Below are 15,654 nucleotides of genomic sequence, written 5' to 3' on the forward strand. Positions count from 1 at the left end.
TACCAAACAAGTTAAGCATGATCATCCCATCTATCAAAACTATTTCTAAACTGCTAACTTGTGGCTTATGATTCACATGCGACTAATGGAGTTCAACAGGCTCATTTTCTTTAAAACAGGCATTTGGCAAAAAAGAGAGAGAGAGAGAGAGAAAACAAAAAATCCCCGAGATACTACTAATGTGTGTTACTCACTGCCCAACTTCTGTAGTAACATAGATGTCTGTTGATTTATCAGAAACTCCTTCAAAATTTCTACCCAATCATCCAACCTCCCAAGCCAGGGAAAGGCAGAGTAGGAGTAGCATCAGAAAAAACTATCCATAGTCCTGCTTCCCTTCTCCCCCCTTGATGCTCCTCCTCCATCTTCCCCAATGTTGTCACCATCCCCCTCCACACACACACACACACACACACCAATCAATGGTATTTACTGAGCACTTACTGGGTGCAGAGCACCATAAGCACTTGCAAGAATACAACAGAGTTGGTAGAAAGGCTCCCTGCCTCAAACAGGCTTTCAGTCTAGAGGGGGAGACAGACATTAAAATAAATTGCACATATGTACATTAGACCTGAAGATTTAATGGGGGGCGGGGGGAGTATCAAGTGCTTAAAGGATAGAAATCCAAGTATAAGGGTGGTGAGGGGAAATGAGGACTTGGGGGGGAAGGCCTCTTGGAGGAGATGTAAGTTTAATGTGGCTTTGAAGGTGGGGAGAGTGGTGATCTGTTGAATATGAAGGGGAAGGGAGTTCCAGGCCAGAGGAAGACATGGAAAAGGGGTTAATGCTAGTACTTGGTGTTCGAGGACTGAAGTGAGCAGGGTGTGTTGTAGCACAAAATCAGTGAGGTAAGATAGGATGGGGCAAGGTCCTTGAGTGTTTTAAAGCCAATGGTGAGGAGTTTCGTTTGATAAGAATACGGACGGGCAACCCCTGGAGATTCTTGAGGAGTGGGGAAACGTGGGCTGAACTATTTTTAGATAAATGATCCGGACAGTAAAGTGAGGTAAGGACTGGACTGGGGACAGATAAGAAGCAGGGAGATCAGCGAGGAGGCTGGTGCAGTAGTCAAGACAGGCTAGGGTAAGTGTTTGGATCAGCATATTAGCACTTTGGATGGAGAAGAAGGGGCAGATTTTAGCAACGTTGTTTAGGTAGAACTGATAGAATTTGATAACCGACTGAATACACGGGTTGAATGAGAGAGATGAGTCAAAAATAATGCCAAGATTAAGGACTTGTGAGACAAGGAGGATGATTGTGCTGTCTACAGAAATGGGAAAGTCAGGGGAAGTGTCCTTAGAACATTTGATATTTGCCCCACCCCCAACCCCACAGCGCTTATGTACATACCTATAAATTATATATTATACATTTCTTTCTTATTAATGTCTGTCTCCCCCTCTAGACTGTAAGCTCATTACAGGCAGGAAACGTAACTGTACTCTTCCAAGCGCTTGGTACAGTGCTCTGAACAGAGTAAGTGGCCAATAAATACAATCTACTGATTGGAGGGGAGGAACAGAATTTGGGACAAGTTAAGCATGAGAAAAAGGTAGGAGGAAAGGTGAGACCGCAGAGAAGGAGAGATGGAGATCTAGATTTGGGGATCTTCTGCCTAGAGATGGTAGTTGCAGCCATGGAAGTGAGTTTTCCAAGGGAGTGGGTGAAGACGGAGAAGAGAAGACGACCCAGAACTGAGCTTTGAGGGACTCCCACACTTAGAGGGGTGGGGGACAGAGGAAGAGCCCGCAGAAGATATTGAGAATGAGTGGCCAGAGAAACAGTAGGAAAATCAGGAGAGGAGAGATCGGGGATACACTATTCAGACAATATTTCTAGGAGAAGAGGGTGGTCCACAGTGTCGAAGACAGCTGAGAGGTTGAGGAGGATGAAGACGGGGTAAAAGCAATGGATTTGGCAAGAAGGAGATGTCCGGTCTGTGTACAGTGCCCTGCACACAGTAAGTGCTCAATAAATACGACTGAATGAATGGCTCATGCACAAGAGTGAAGGCAGCAAGCTGTGGAGGAGATTCCCGGTTGCAGATTAGAGGTACGAGATCCGCGGAGGGTTAGGGGAGCAAGTGAGTTGAGTTCAGTGGAGAGGGTTTCCATTTGTGCAGGGCCTTTTATTCAGAACGGCAAAGGTCATCAAATTGTATCTTGAGCACCTATTTGGTTCAGTGCAGTCATGTCGGGTCAGAGATAACATGATTAGACTTGAGTGACACTTCCGGACTACCATTACACTTCACATTTTGAAAAACAAAATACTACAGAATTGTTTGCAGTGACCTGCTGTAGCCTGTTCTGAAATGCCATTTGGCAATAAACTAAAGCCCGAGAAGAAAAATAAAACCAAAATTAGATTAAGAACACATTCAAGGAAACGGATTAAAGTATTTACACACCCTAATAAATTACAGAGCAATTGCTTTACCCTTTTCCGTACTGACCAAAGCCAGCAAAGCAGTTTAATAATCTCTATGTAAATTATTTAATGGGACCTAGACTACAACATAGGAAGCTACCGCAACTGACATACACTGGTACCTTAATTGGCAGCGACGTGAAAACAACAAAGTACAGGAAGGAAGGGTGAAATAATTCTCAGCCTCTGGTATGGTCTCTGTCCAAGAGGCAATCAAATAGGCGCACACGTTTTGCATTAGATACCTGTAGGTATTTACTTCCTGGTATGCCAACTTGCGCACTTTTCCACACGCTTCGTAAATTTAAAATAATATTCAATCAAAAACATTCAGCTCTGACATTCAAAAAATACGGTAGGATCTCTCTAATCAGAGATAGATTCTCCCTCCAATTTTCCCAAGTAATTATATGCAAATTAATATAATATTTTACTTCTCCCAAACTACAGAATATTTTTAAAGTGCTGAACCTCAAAACAGTCCCTTCTGACCTGAAATATTTACATATTACTTAACTCATCTGCTTCAGGGTCTTCATAAGCTTCACTTTCAAGTTTTCAGAGCCTTAGACAACAACAATGTCCACAAGATGCATATCTTAACCGTAACAGAAATAAAAGCAATACCCCTCTGTAGTAATAGCATTAACATTTATTGAGCAGTCGCTTGGTGTAGGGCATTGTACTAGGCTATCTGGATAGAGGGAATAATGAAGTGTCCTACTCCCTGCGCAAAGGAGCTTAGTTTACATGCTATTTACAACTAGAATGGCCAGAATAAAGAAATTCCGCAGGCATATATACCCGGGCGTAAGTAAGTTTGTACATGCTACAGCTGACTGAAGAGCTGGTATGGCTCAGGATGCGGGAAAATTAATCGGCGATTTCTGTGCTGTTGGATTTAGGGAGCTCAATTTTCATATTACTGTCATCGAATGAAAGGGACCCAGCTTTCTTTTTCAAAGGCTAAAAACACCTCTCCGTGTTAGTCAGCCACAAAGGCAGCCACAATTAACTCAGAGGAAGCAGGCGATGGAGAAAGAGAAGTGCACCAAATATGATTTATCGCACGCTTATTTTAAAATTGAGCGCTGAATTTAGTTTCCCCCTCCAAATAATGTGGTGACACAAATGTAATGAAAAGTGGGCAGGTCGGGAACAACACAGACATCATATATAGACATACAGACAGCTTATTGTGGACTGGGAACATGTCTACCAATTCTGTTATACGGTATTCTCCCAAGCGCTTAGTACAGTGCTCTGCACACAGTAAGCGCTATATAAACACCACCAACTGATTGCAGAGCAAAGATTCTCAAATATTGAGTCTCTAGTCCTCTAGACTATAAGCTCATTGTGGGCAGGGAATGTGTCTGGTTTACTGCTGTGCTGTACTTTCCCAAGCGCTCAGTACAGTGCTCTGCACACAGTATGCGCTCAATAATACGACAATGAAATATTGAGTTGCGGGTGAGGTGCAACTGTATTTCTTCTAACAGGGCGGGGTGCAAATCAATCAGTGGTACCTACTGAGTGTTCACGGTGTGCGGGGCACCTTACTGAGCGCTAGGGAGATTATGATATTTAGGGAAGCAGCATGATGTAGTGGATAGAGCACGGGCCTGGGAGTCAGAAGGTCGCGGGTTCTAATTCTGGCTCCACCACTTGTCTGCTGTGTGATCTTGAGCAAGCCGCTTCATTTCTCTGGAGCGTGGCTCAGTGGAAAGAGCCCGGGCTTGGGAGCCAGAGGTCGTGGGTTCAAATCCCAGGTCTGCGACCTATCAGCTGTGTGTCTGGGCAAGTCACTTAACTGCTCTGTGCCTCAGCTCCCTCATCTGTAAAATGGAGATGGACACTGTAAAAGCCCCACGTGGGACAGGGGGACTTTGTCCAAATCCATTTGCTTGTCTCCACCCCAGTTTTTAGGACAGTGCCCGGCACCTAGTAATATTAATAATTATTATGGTATTTGTGAAGCGCTTATTATGTGCCAAGCACTGTTCTAAGCACCAGGGTAGTTACCAGGTAATCAAGTTGGACATGGTCCCTGTCCCACATGGGACTCTCGTCTCAATCCTCATTTAACAGATGAGGTAACTGAGGCCCAGAAGCGGCGTGGCTCAGTGAAAAGAGCCCGGGCTTGGGAGCCCGAGGTCACGGGTTCAAATCCCAGGTCTGCGACCTATCAGCTGTGTGGCCCTGGGCAAGTCACTTAACTGCTCTGTGCCTCAGTTCCCTCATCTGTAAAATGGGGATGAAGGCTGTGAGCCCCACAGTGGACAACCTAATGACCTTGTACCTACACTGGTGCTTAGAACAGTGCTTGGCACATAGTAAGCATTTAACAAATGTCATCATTATTATTACTCCTCATCTGTAAAATGGGGATGAAGACTGTGAGCCCCACGTGAGACCACCTCATTACCTTGTATCCACCCCCAGCACTTGGAACAGTGTTTGGCACACAGTAAGTGTTTAACAAATGCCATCATGATTATTATTATTCCCTCATCTGTAAAATGGGGATGAAGGCTGTGAGCCCCATGTGGGACAACCTGATGAACTTATCTCCCCCAGCGCTTGGAACAGTGCTGGGCACATAGTAAGCGCTTCACAAATACCATCATTATGATTAAGTGACTTGCCCAAGATTATCGACTCGCCCAGGGTCACGCGGCAGCCACGTGGCGGGATTAGAACCCGAACTGTACATTCCAAGTGCGTAGTACAGTGCTCCGCACATACTCAAATGTGTAAAATCTAAAATTCATCTATAAAATGGGGATGAAGACTGTGAGCCTCAGGGGGGACTACCTGGTGACCCCGTATCTATCCTAGCGCTTAGAACAGCGCTCGGCACACAGTAAGTGCTTAACAAATACCAACATTATTAGTAGTAGTAAGCGCTCAATACTATTGATTGAATGAATGAACCCACGCCCTCTGACACCCAAGCCTCTGCTGAGAGAAGCAGCGTGACTCAGTGGAAAGAGCCCGGGCTTGGGAGTCAGAGGTCACGGGTTCTAATCCCGTCTCCGCCGCTTGCCGGCTGTGTTACTCTGGGCAAGTCACTTCTCTTCTCTGGGTCTCAGTGACCTCGTCTTTAAAATGGGGATGAAGACAGTGGGCTTCACGAGGGACAACCTGATGACCCTGTATCTCCCCCAGCGCTTAACAAAGACCAACATTATTTTTATTATTATTATTAAAACGGGGATTAAACCTGTGAGCCCCACGTGGGACCACCCGATCACCTTGTATCCCTCCCCTGCGCTTAAAGCAGTGCCTTGCACACAATAGGCGCTTAACACATACCACCATCATTATTATTATAATTGTACATTCCAAGCGAAGAGAAGCAGCGTGGCTCAGTGGAAAGAGCCCAGGCTTGGGAGTCAGAGGTCGTGGGTTCGAATCCCGGATCTGCTACTTGGAAGTTGTGTGACTGTGAGCAAGTCACTTAACTTTTCTGGACCTCAGTTCCCTCATTTGTAAAATGGGGATTAAGACTGTGAGCCTCATGTGGGACAACCTGATTACCCTGTATCTACCCCAGCGCTTAGAACAGTGCTCTGCACATAGTAAGCACTTAACAAATAACAACATTATTATTAAAATGGTGATTAAACCTGTGAGCCCCATGCAGGACCGACTGATCACCTTGTATCCCCCCAGCACTTAGAGCAGTGCCTTGCACAGAGTAAGCGCTTAACACATATCACTATCATTCTTATTATAATTGTCCATTCCAAGCACTTTGTACAGTGCTCTGCACAGTGAGCGCTCCATAAATACTATTGAATGAATGAATAAATACTATTGAATGAGTGGCTTAGTGGAAAGAGCCCGGGCTGGGGAGTCAGAGGTCGTGGGTTCTAATCCCATCTCTGCCAATTTTCTGCTGTGTGACCTTGGGGAAGTCACTTCACTTCTCTGTGCCTCAGTTGCCTCATTTGTAAAAATGGGCATTAAAACTGTGAGCCCCATATGGGACAATCTGATTACCTTGTATCTACCCCAGGGCTTAGAACAGTGCTCAGCACATAGTAAGCGCTTAACAAATACCATCATTATTATTATTATTATGATTATTATTGAATGAATGAACATTGCTTACTATTGAATGAACACTGCCTACTATCGAATGAATGAATAAATAGTATTGAATGAATGAACATTGCCTACTACTGAGTGAATGGATAAATACTATTGAATGAATGAACATTGCCTACTACCGAATGAATGAATACTATTGAATGAATGACCATTGCCTACTACTGAATAAATACTGTTGAATGAATGAACATTGCCGACTACTGAATGAATGAATAAGTACTATTGAATGAATGAACATTACCTACAACTGAATGAATGAATACTATTGAATGAATGAACACTGCCTACTATTGAATGAATGAATACTATTGAATGAATGAACACTGCCTACTGTTGAATGAATGAATACTATTGAATGAATGAACACTGCCTATTGAATGAATAAGTACTATTGAATGAATGAATTATTACCTACCACTGAATGAATAAATACTATTGAACATTGCCTATTACTGAATGAATAAATACTATTGAATGAATGAATGAACATTGCCTTCTATTGAATAATATTGAATGGATGAATGAATGAGCATTGCCTACTACTGAATAAATACTATTGAATGAATGAACATTGCCTACTATTGAATGAATAAATACTATTGAATGAATGAACATTACCTACTACTGAATGAATGAATGAATACTATTGAATGAACAATGCCTACCATTGAATGAATGAATAAGTTTTATTAAATGAATGTGCATTGCCTACTACTGAATGAATAAATACTATTGAATGAATGAATGAACACTGCCTCCTACTGAATGAATGAATACTATTGGATGAATGAATGAACACTGCCTCCTGAATGAATGAGTACTATTGAATGAATGAACACTGCCTCCTCCTGAATGAATACTATTGAATGAATGAACACTACCTCCTCCTGAATGAATGACTACTATTGAATGAATGAATGAACACTGCCTCCTCCTGAATGAATGACTATTGAATGAATGAATAAACACTGCCTCCTCCTGAATGAATGACTATTGAATGAATGAATAAACACTGCCTCCTCCTGAATGAATGACTATTGAATGAACGAATAAACACTGCCTCCTCCTGAATGAATGACTATTCACTCAATAGTATTTATTGAGCGCTTACTATGTGCAGAGCACTGTACTAAGCGCTTGGGATGAACAAGTCGGCAACAGATAGAGACAGTCCCTGCCGTTTGACGGGCTTACAGTCTAATTGGGGGAGACGGACAGACAAGAACAATGGCACTAAACAGCGTCAAGGGGAAGAACATCTCATAAAAACCGATGGCAACTAAATAGAATCAAGGCGATGTACAATTCATTAACAAAATAAATAGGGTAACGAAAATATATACAGTTGAGCGGACGGGTACAGTGCTGTGGGGATGGGAAGGGAGAGGTGGAGGAGCAGAGGGAAAAGGGGAAAATGAGGCTTTAGCTGCGGAGAGGTAAAGGGGGGATGGCAGAGGGAGTAGAGGGGGAAGAGGAGCTCAGTCTGGGAAGGCCTCTTGGAGGAGGTGATTTTTAAGTAAGGTTTTGAAGAGGGAAAGAGAATCAGTTTGGCGGAGGTGAGGAGGGAGGGCGTTCCAGGACCGCGGGAGGACGTGACCCAGGGGTCGACGGCGGGATAGGCGAGACCGAGGGACGGCGAGGAGGTGGGCGGCAGAGGAGCGGAGCGTGCGGGGTGGGCGGTAGAAAGAGAGAAGGGAGGAGAGGTAGGAAGGGGCAAGGTGATGGAGAGCCTTAAAGCCTAGAGTGAGGAGTTTTTGTTTGGAGCGGAGGTCGATAGGCAACCACTGGAGTTGTTTAAGAAGGGGAGTGACAGGCCCAGATCGTTTCTGCAGGAAGATGAGCCGGGCAGCGGAGTGAAGAATAGACCGGAGCGGGGCGAGAGAGGAGGAAGGGAGGTCAGAGAGAAGGCTGACACAGTAGTCTAGCCGGGATATAACGAGAGCCCGTAATAGTAAGGTAGCCGTTTGGGTGGAGAGGAAAGGGCGGATCTTGGCGATATTGTAGAGGTGAAACCGGCAGGTCTTGGTAACGGATAGGATGTGTGGGGTGAACGAGAGGGACGAGTCAAGGATGACACCGAGATTGCGGGCCTGCGGGACGGGAAGGATGGTCGTGCCATCCACGGTGATGGAGAAGTCTGGGAGCGGACCGGGCTTGGGAGGGAAGATGAGGAGCTCAGTCTTGCTCATGTTGAGTTTTAGGTGGCGGGCCGACATCCAGGTGGAGACGTCCCGGAGGCGGGAGGAGATGCGAGCCTGAAGGGAGGGGGAGAGGACAGGGGCGGAGATGTAGATCTGCGTGTCATCTGCGTAGAGATGGTAGTCAAAGCCGTGAGAGCGGATGAGTTCACCGAGGGAGTGAGTGTAAATGGAGAACAGAAGAGGGCCAAGAACTGACCCTTGAGGAACTCCAACAGTTAAAGGATGGGAGGGGGAGGAGGCTCCAGCGTAGGAGACCGAGAATGATCGGCCAGAGAGGTAAGAGGAGAACCAGGAGAGGACAGAGTCCGTGAAGCCGAGGTGAGATAAGGTATGGAGGAGGAGGGGATGGTCGACTACTATTGAATGAATGAATGAACACTGCCTCCTCCTGAATGAATGACTACTATTGAATGAATGAATAAACACTGCCTCCTCCTGAATGAATGACTACTATTGAATGAATGAATGAACACTGCCTCCTCCTGAATGAATGAGTACTATTGAATGAATGAACACTGCCTCCTCCTGAATGAATGACTACTATTGAATGAATGAATAAACACTGCCTCCTCCTGAATGAATGAGCACTGTTGAATGAATGAATGAACACTGCCTCCTCCTGAATGAATGAGTACTGTTGAATGAATGAATGAACACTGCCTCCTCCTGAATGAATGAGTACTATTGAATGAATGAACACCGCCCCCCAGGCCACACTGCTCGCCGCTCGCCCGAAGGCAGAGTCAGGTGCGCGCTCCGAGGCGCCCCCTCGTTTATTTTTTAGTATTTATTTTAAATTTTTTTAAAAAAATACATTTTCCAGCCCGAGGGAGAAAAGTTGGGGAGGCCGAGGCGGGGGGGAGGGGGGGAGGGCGCCCCCACTGCGGCGCGCGCCCAACGGCCGGCGTCGCGCGCGCGCCACCCCCCCCCCCCCGCACGCGCCCCTTCCCCGCCGGCGCCGTGCGCGCGCCCCGCTCGGAGGGCGGGTCACTCACCCGTCCGCAGCTCGTGCTTGACAGTGAGGAGGCGCTCTCCGTCGGCGCTGGGGCCCTCGTCCTCCTCCTCCATTTTGCGCGGTCTCCCTCCAAGCGCTGCGCCGAGGCCGGGGCGACAGGCGGACGTGGAGCCCGGCGCCCTTCCCGCTCCCTCCTCCTCCTCCTCCTCCTCCTTCTCTCCTACGGCGGACACTGCTCGTACCGCGCAACCAAACCGCCCCGCGCCCCCTCCGCCAGCGGGCTAGGCAGGCCGCCGGCGCTCATTGGCCGGCGGCCGCGCGCGCCCGCCAATCTCCATCCCCATTGGACGCGGCCGTCGGGCGCCGGCCCTCTGGCCCCGCCCACCCGCCCCCTCCCGTCCGGATTGTTGTTGCTCGCGGGGGGCCGGGAGGGAGGGAGGGATGTGTCGAGGGCTCCCATTGGCCAACGCTCGGGTTAGGCCCCGCCCCCCTCCTGGGGGGAGCGCGCGCGCGCGCCGTTCTCGACTCCCGCCTGCTCCCCCCATTAATAATAATAATAATAATGTTGGTATTTGTTAAGCGCTTACTCTGTGCTTACTCTGTGCAGAGCACTGTTCTAAGCGCTGGGGGAGAGACAGGGTCATCAGGTGGTCCCACGGGAGGCTCCCAGTCTTCAACCCCATTTTAATAATAATAATAATGTTGGTATTTGTTAAGCGCTTACTAGGTGCACAGCACTGTGCTAAGCGCTGGGGGAGAGACAGGGTCATCAGGTGGTCCCACGTGAAGCTCACAGTCTTCATCCCCATTTTAATAACAATAATAATAATAATGTTGGTATTTGTTAAGCGCTTACTAGGTGCACAGCACTGTGCTAAGCGCTGGGGGAGAGACAGGGTCATCAGGTGGTCCCACGTGAAGCTCACAGTCTTCATCCCCATTTTAATAATAATGTTGGTATTTGTTAAGCACTTACTAGATGCAGAGCACTGTGCTAAGCGCTGGGGGAGATCCAGGGTCATCAGGTGGTCCCACGTGAGGCTCACAGTGTTCACCCCCATTTTAATTTGAGAAGCAGCGTGGCTCAGTGGAAAGAGCACGGGCTTTGGAGTCAGGGCTCATGAGTTCGAATCCCAGCTCTGCCACTTGTCGGCTGTGTGACTGTGGGCAAGTCACTTAACTTCTCTGTGCCTCAGTTCCCTCATCTGTAAAATGGGGATTAAGTCTGTGAGCCCCACGTGGGACAACCTGATTCCCCTATGTCTACCCCAGCGCTTAGAACAGTGCTCGGCACCTAGTAAGCGCTTAACAAATACCAACATTATTATTATTATTAATAATAATGGGGGTATTTGTTAAGCGCTTACTAGGTGCAGAGCGCTGGGGGAGATAATAGTAATAATGTTGGTATTTGTTAAGCGCTTACTATGTGCAGAGCACTGTTCTAAGCGCTGGGGTAAACACAGGGGAATCAGGGTGTCCCACGTGGGGCTCACAGTCTTCATCCCCATTTTACAGATGAGGGAACTGAGGCACAGAGAAGTTAAGTGACTTGCCCCCAGTCACACAGCTGACAAGTGGCAGAGCTAGGATTCGAACTCATGAGCCCTGACTCCAAAGCCTGTGCTCTTTCCACTGCGCCATACCTGTACTATGTGCAGAGCGCTGTTTTAAACGCTGGGGGAGATACAGGGCCATCAGGTTGTCCCACGTGGGGCTCTCACAGTTAATCCCCATTTTAATAATAATGTTGGTATTTGTTTAGCGCTTATTATGTGCAGAGCACTGTTTTAAGCGCTGGGGGAGATAATAATAATAATGTTGGTATTTGTTAATAGCTGACTAGGTGCAGAGCACTGTTGTAAGCGCTGGGGGAGATAATAATGTTGGAAATTGTTAAGCACTTACTATGTGCAAAGCACTGTTCTAAGCGCTGAGGGAGAGACAGGGTCATCAGGTGGTCCCACTTGGGGCTCTCACAGTTAATCCCCATTTTAATAATAATGCTAATGTTGCTATTTAAGTGTTTACTATGTGCAGAGCACTGTTCTAAGCGCTGGGGGAGATAATAATAATGTTGGTATTTGATAAGTGCTTACTAGGTGCAGAGCACTGTTCTAAGCGCTGGGGGAGATAATAATAATGTTGGTATTTGATAAGTGCTTACTAGGTGCAGAGCACTGTTCTAAGCGCTGGGGGAGATAATAATAATGTTGGTATTTGTTAAGCCTGTACTACGTGCAGAGCACCGTTCTGAGCGCTGGAGGAGATACAGGGTCATCAGGTTGTCCCATGTGGGGCTCTCACAGTTAATCCCCACTTTAATAATAATGGTATTAGTTAAGCGCTGACTATGTGCAGAACACCGTTCTAAGCGCTGGGGGAGATACAGTATCATCAGGTGGTCCCACGTGGGGCTCTCACAGTTAATCCCCATTTTAATAATAATAATAATGTTGGTATTTGTTAAGCCTGTACTATGTGCAGAGCACTGTTCTAAGCGCTGGTGGAGATGCAGGGTAATCAGGTTGTCCCATGTGGGGCTCTCACAGATGAGGTAACTGAGGCCCAGAGAAGTTAAGTGACTTGCCCAAAGTCACACAGCTGACAAGTGGCAGAGCAAGGATTCGAACCAGTAACCTCTGACTCCCAAGCCTGGGCTCTTTCCACTGAGCCACGCTGGATTAGCCAAAGCTCCGGCCCAGTGGGGGCAAGGTTAAGATTGGGGGATTGGTTTGTCTTCCGAGGAACATGGAGGATCAAAGATTAGAGCGTCTCCTCCACCAGTCATGGGGAAGGGGAAGAGCAAGAAAATGTAGGTTCCGCCCCTCCTTCCTCACCCACGTGTTGGGGAGGGGCCTGGGCGGAACAGAATGGCCGGATATCTGGACTACATAAACTGTCACTCTAAAGAGGACAGAATGGCCACCTGGATATCTGGGCTCCATAAACAGTCACTCTGAAGAGGATAGAATGGCCACCTGGATATCTGAACTCCATAAACACTCACTCTAGAGAGGACAGAATGGCCATCTGCATATCTGAACTCCATAAACGCTCACTCTAAAGACAGAATGGCCAACTGGATATCTGGGCTCCATAAACAGTCACTCTGAAGAGGATAGAATGGCCACCTGGATATCTGAACTCCATAAACACTCACTCTAGAGAGGACAGAATGGCCACCTGCATACCTGAACTCCATAAACGCTCACTCTAAAGACAGAATGGCCAACTGGATATCTGGGCTCCATAAACAGTCACTCTGAAGAAGCCAGAATGGCCACCTGGATATCTGAACTCCATAAACACTCACTCTAGAGAGGACAGAATGGCCAACTGGATATCTGAACTCCATAAACACTCACTCTAAAGAGGGCAGAATTCCAGCAGCTGTCGGACGGGCCACTGTGTCCAACCATTTTGCTTTAAGCACCACTGTCCTTTGAAATGTTGTGTCAAAAAGTGGCCTCCAAACCTCAAACTCTTTGAACATTAAACTACAAAGACATCAGTAGGGAATTTTGCATCAATGTCACAACAACTTAATAGAAAGGGAATGGAACTATTGTGATACTGAACTCTGCCAAACGCTTAGTGCAGTACTTTGAGCACAATAAGCACTCAGTAAACATGATTAATAATAATAATAAGAATCAGGAGACTTGAGTTCTAGTCCCTCCTCCACCACCTGCCTCTTATGTAGCCTTAAACACATTTTCTGTACCTCAATATCCTCATCTGTAAAATGGGCTAAAAAACCTATTCATTCTCCTTCTTAGACTTTGACCGACATGAACTCTGTCCATTCTGATTATCTTGTATCTATCTTCGTGATAAGCCCTTAAGAAATACCATTTTTTTAAAGTAATTCTAGCCACAATTCCCATTATATATAAAGAATCATCACTTGGGTGCAATGCTGTATTCCAGTAGCAGCCAAGACATTGGGGACAGCCAAGAGTTGTCACCAAAAGGGGTTTAATGCAAATTACTCAGGGCTTAAAAAGCCTACTTAGAAATGTCTGCTACATCAGCAGCACCTTATGACACCCCAGGATTTAGGCAAGGGTGAAGCTTTCAAATATGTGCATCACAATATGCACGTCATTTTAAGGAACATGTGCACCAGGTGGAGGGTTACCAAAGTTTATGTAATCCAGGCATGGGTACCACTGATTTATGGATTGATTGATTTGGACTGCTATATCTAATCATCATTAAAGACATTGTGTGACCCAGTACACACTATCACAGTACCTCTGAGATTAAAGATGGTTCCAGCCAAATTATTATCATTATGTTTTACAGTATTTGTTCAGCACTTACTATGTGCCAGGAACTGGGGTAGATACAAGCTAATCCAGTTGGACACAGTCCGTGTCCCATATGGGGCTCGGTGTCTTAATACCCATTTTACTAATGAGGTAACTGAGACGAAGAGAAGTTAAGTGATTTGCCCAACACAGCAGTCAAGTGGCAGAGCTGGGATTAGAACCCGGGTCCTTCTGCCTCCCATGCCTGTGCTTTATCCACGAGACCATGCTACTTCTCTTCTTTAAGGTTTTACTGTGTGTCAAGTAAGGTTCTAAATCCTTGGGTTGAAACAAGTTAATCATCACAGGCAAGGCGAGAATACCGAAGAGACGGCAAGAACATTTTGATGTTCTTCTATGTATGCCTTTTACTCCTTAAGACGAGGCTCTTGAGGATGTCTTCAGCAATTTGGAGCCATGTAAAATGGCATAGCAGTGGACCCAATGGCATACCTACTGAGCTCTTTACAATCATAAAGGGGACATGTCGCTTAAGCACTTAACATGAGCTCTCAACATATGGATCACTAAGGAAATGCCTCAGGATTTTAAAGATACTGTCTTCATCTTCAAGAGGAAAGGTGAAAGATCAGATTCAACAATCACTGAAGCATCTCATTATTCTCAATTGTCACTTCCTTTGCCAAAGTACTTTCCTGGCTTGGTTACTGAAGAAAATCTTAGACCCAGTTTCCCAGAATCACAATTTGCCTTCAAATACAGGAAAACTGCAGGAAACAACACAAGACCTACATGGACTTTTCATCAACCTTATGAAAGCATTTGGGGCCGTCGGTAGATCTGGACTCCGGAAATTACTTAGAAAATTTAGCTTTCCTGAATGTTCCTTGAAATTTGGACACTACCTCATGATAAGATAGCTGATCAAGTCAGAACTAAGGGTGGCATCTCTGATCCATTCCTTATCGCCCATGGAGGAATGGGACAATGAAGAAGTCAAGAACACATAAGGGTCAAAAAAAAAAAAAGATGCATCAGATGGCCAAGAAACTCTCCAGAGCTATGCAGCCTACTCTCAGTCAATAGTATTTACCTGTGCGCAGAACTCTGCACTAAGTGCTTAAAAGAATATAATAGAGTTGGTAGTAATGATCCCTACCCTTGAGGAGCTTAAAGTCTACTGAAAGAGGCAGACCCTAACTACCAAACTCCAGAATCGCTCTGAAGCATCCATTCATTCCTTCAGTCATATTTACTGAGCGCTTATTGTGTGCAGAGCACTGTGCTAAGTGCTTGGGAAGTACAATTCGGCATCCTCAAAGAAAACAGAACATAGCAAGCATCAGCAGTTCAAGGAACACATTCCAGGTCATCTTGACTATTATACCAGCAAGTGGTCACTCAATTTCACACACCTATACACACCTCATGCCAATAATAATGTGTTCCTCTAGACTGTAAGCTCTTGGACAGGGAATGTGTCTACCAACTCTATTATATTTTACTCTCCCACGTGCTTAGTACAGTGCTCTGCACACAGTAAATGCTTCATAAATAGGATTCATTGATTAATTGATGTGTAGCAGTAAGCTTCACTTTAATGGCCATAGTCCAAAATCCCATTGCTGGTGAACATTTTTCCATTTAAATTCCAATTTTCCATTTC

The 15,654-nt window shown here is 45.9% G+C and overlaps 1 protein-coding gene across 2 annotated transcripts in view; it reads right to left on the reverse strand.

The window, feature by feature from the left end:
- RPS6KA5 (ribosomal protein S6 kinase A5) overlaps positions 1-9,921 on the reverse strand; it is a 106,791-nt gene extending 96,870 nt beyond the window's left edge. For both annotated transcript variants that reach the window (XM_029067687.2, XM_029067679.2), the window contains exon 1: positions 9,752-9,921. In XM_029067687.2, the coding sequence (XP_028923520.1) occupies positions 9,752-9,824 (73 nt within the window). In that variant the 5' untranslated portion in view covers positions 9,825-9,921. The remainder of the gene's footprint in view (positions 1-9,751) is intronic.
- Between the last annotated feature and the right edge of the window lie 5,733 nt (positions 9,922-15,654).

This window comes from Ornithorhynchus anatinus, chromosome 1 (assembly GCF_004115215.2).
Source record: "Ornithorhynchus anatinus isolate Pmale09 chromosome 1, mOrnAna1.pri.v4, whole genome shotgun sequence".
In the NCBI taxonomy this organism is placed as follows: Eukaryota; Metazoa; Chordata; class Mammalia; order Monotremata; family Ornithorhynchidae; genus Ornithorhynchus; species Ornithorhynchus anatinus.